Here is a 3268-nt window from a genome sequence, read left to right on the forward strand (position 1 = left end):
AAAAAATTGTAAAACTTAGAGTGGTTTCGGAAAACGTATTTATTTCCAACTACTTTACCTAATTTTATTTTCATCATCATCACCATGCTTGCCACACTGTGCACTGTCATAAAAGAGCATTAGAGGCGGAGCCATGCATGCAACTGTGAGCAAGACATAAAAAAGAGAGGAGACTTCAATGCCAGCTCTCGGCATAATGCCAGCATAACGTAGAAATTTCTAGAAAGAGAATCAGGAAACTTCCGTGAAGAGCCGATTTAGTATAAATATCGGCGCAAAACGCTCTTCGCATCAGAAGTAAATAAACAAGCAAACAATAAGCAACTCTTAAAGAGATTGTGCAAAACAAAACAAACGCAAACTTTTAACAAAAGTATTTATTTGAAAATTATAGTGAAGTATTAAAGCAAACACAAGAAGATAAAATGGTAGCAATTGGTATTGATTTGGGAACAACATACTCCTGCGTTGGTGTTTTCCAACATGGCAAAGTGGAGATCATCGCTAATGACCAAGGAAATCGCACAACACCAAGTTATGTGGCATTTACAGATTCAGAGCGACTGATAGGTGATGCAGCAAAGAACCAGGTGGCTATGAATCCAAAGAACACAGTTTTCGATGCGAAACGATTGATTGGACGCAAATATGATGATCCAAAAATAATGGAAGATGTGAAACACTGGCCATTTAAAGTGGTTAGCGATTGTGGTAAACCCAAGATATGCGTTGAATACAAGGGTGAGAACAAACGTTTCGCGCCAGAGGAAATCAGTTCAATGGTGTTGACCAAAATGAAGGAGACGGCTGAAGCATATTTGGGTACAACAGTGAGCGATGCTGTAATCACAGTGCCAGCGTATTTCAATGATTCACAGAGGCAAGCAACAAAAGATGCCGGACGAATAGCTGGTTTGAATGTGCTGCGAATTATTAACGAACCCACAGCAGCTGCGTTGGCATATGGACTCGATAAGAATTTGAAAGGTGAACGTAATGTATTAATCTTCGATTTGGGTGGCGGCACATTCGATGTATCAATCCTAACCATCGACGAGGGTTCACTATTCGAAGTGCGTGCGACTGCTGGTGATACACATTTAGGTGGTGAAGATTTCGACAACCGACTTGTAAATCATTTGGCGGATGAGTTTAAGCGCAAATACAAGAAAGATCTACGTTCAAATCCTAGAGCATTGCGTCGTCTACGCACAGCTGCCGAAAGAGCGAAACGCACCTTGTCATCCAGCACAGAGGCTACTATTGAAATCGATGCACTGTTCGAAGGAATCGATTACTATACAAAAGTAACAAGAGCGCGCTTCGAAGAATTATGTGGAGACTTGTTCCGTCAGACTTTGGAGCCGGTGGAGAAGGCATTGAATGATGCAAAGATGGACAAGAACCAAATTCATGATATCGTACTGGTTGGTGGTTCAACGCGTATACCAAAAGTACAGAGTCTATTGCAGTCGTTCTTCTGTGGCAAGAGTCTAAATCTTTCCATCAATCCGGATGAGGCTGTGGCATATGGTGCAGCCGTTCAAGCAGCTATTTTGAGTGGCGACAAGAGCAGCGAAATTCAAGATGTCCTACTGGTTGATGTAGCGCCACTGTCATTGGGTATCGAAACTGCTGGTGGTGTTATGACGAAAATCATCGAACGAAATTGTCGCATTCCATGTAAGCAAACGCAAACATTCTCCACATATTCCGACAATCAACCTGGCGTCACAATCCAGGTGTTTGAAGGTGAACGTGTCATGACCAAAGACAATAATCGTTTGGGCACGTTCGATCTATCTGGTATACCGCCAGCACCACGTGGAGTGCCTCAGATTGAAGTAACTTTCGATTTGGACGCCAATGGTATACTCAATGTATCGGCGAAGGAAATGAGTTCTGGCAATGCTAAGAATATCACCATCAAGAACGACAAAGGACGTCTATCACAAGCCGAAATTGATCGTATGGTTAATGAAGCAGAGCGATATGCTGAAGAAGATGAACGACAACGCGATAAGATAGCGGCTAGAAATAATTTGGAGAGTTATGTATTTGGCGTTAAGCAAGCATTGGACGGTGCTGGTGACAAGCTGAGTGATAAGGAGAAGAGCGATGCATTAAAGGCTTGTGAAGACACCATCAAGTGGCTCGATGCAAACACGTTGGCCGATAAGGAAGAATACGAGGACAAGATGAATACATTGACCAAACTTTGTTCACCGGTTATGACAAAATTACACGGCGGTAGCGGTCAAGGAGCATCTTGTGGTCAACAGGCTGGTGGATTCGGTGGTGGACGCAGTGGTCCAACAGTGGAGGAAGTAGATTAAATTTGTACCCTTTAGACGTTAGTACTGGGAAATATGTAAATAAATTTAGTTGTGATATAAAATTCAATAGTTTCTAGTAACAAATTATTATTTTTTTTTTGTATAAAAAGACTGAAAATATAGAACAAAGTATTAATTTTTTTTAATTAAAAAATTAAGTTTCTTTTATTTTATTCTGACTTGGGTGGGAGGTTGTGGGTATGGCGGTCGTAGATTTTTATTTTTGCATTCAAGTTTGATGGTGTTGTAGGTCGAATGGTTTGCTTGAGCAGTGCATTTCTACATATATACATACATTCATGGATCACACCATATAACATCGGTTTCAGCTATTGGACATATTTGTACCAAATAACTCCACGTACATGTAAAATCAAAAATGTTTGGGATGACATTATTCGATGTGACGTGATATGCTATGACCAAATATAATCTATTGTGATATGGTGCTATGATAGCCATAGCTGAGTGAAATATCACCCTATATTGGCTGCCGTTTTGAAATTTCTACCAAGAAAAGCTTCTCAGCCAAAATGCAAGTAATGTCACCCCCCAACATTTTGGATTATATACTTGGAGTTACAAAACCTGGTGAGGCGAGATTGGTTTATGAATTGATATTATGTTAAACTTTATATAAAATAATCACCCCTCTTCAGCATTTCGATTACGTTCCCGTTCTACGCTCCGTTTTAATCGAAGTTGGCTATTCTGCATTAGGACGGAATCGTAATTAGAAGAGGAAGAGCAAATGATTTTTCGAAATCAGCTGTTTGTACGGAATGTGTGAACATTGGAACAAAATAAATTAAAGAAAATTTGTAAAAAACACTGAAAAACGTTTAGATTTTATGATGCACGCCATTTTGTACAAAAAAAGCAATAGAATATATTGCCACAGTGTTATATTTTTTTGAGTGAAGTGCTTTCAT

The 3268-nt window shown here is 39.8% G+C and overlaps 1 protein-coding gene across 1 annotated transcript; it reads left to right on the plus strand.

Annotated features, from left to right (window-relative positions):
* The first annotated feature begins 308 nt into the window (after positions 1–308).
* Positions 309–2420, plus strand: LOC137240753 (heat shock protein 70-like). The gene has a single exon (XM_067767430.1). It carries the CDS (start codon positions 426–428, stop codon positions 2334–2336), a length of 1911 nt encoding a protein of 636 aa, XP_067623531.1. The 5' UTR covers positions 309–425; the 3' UTR covers positions 2337–2420.
* Positions 2421–3268: the final 848 nt, after the last annotated feature.

This window comes from Eurosta solidaginis, chromosome 2 (assembly GCF_040869045.1).
Source record: "Eurosta solidaginis isolate ZX-2024a chromosome 2, ASM4086904v1, whole genome shotgun sequence".
In the NCBI taxonomy this organism is placed as follows: Eukaryota; Metazoa; Arthropoda; class Insecta; order Diptera; family Tephritidae; genus Eurosta; species Eurosta solidaginis.

What these genes read in the sequence shown, in the direction of transcription:
- LOC137240753 (XM_067767430.1), top strand. Translation starts at nt 426, where the DNA reads ATGGTAGCAATTGGTATTGATTTGGGAACAACATACTCCTGCGTTGGT.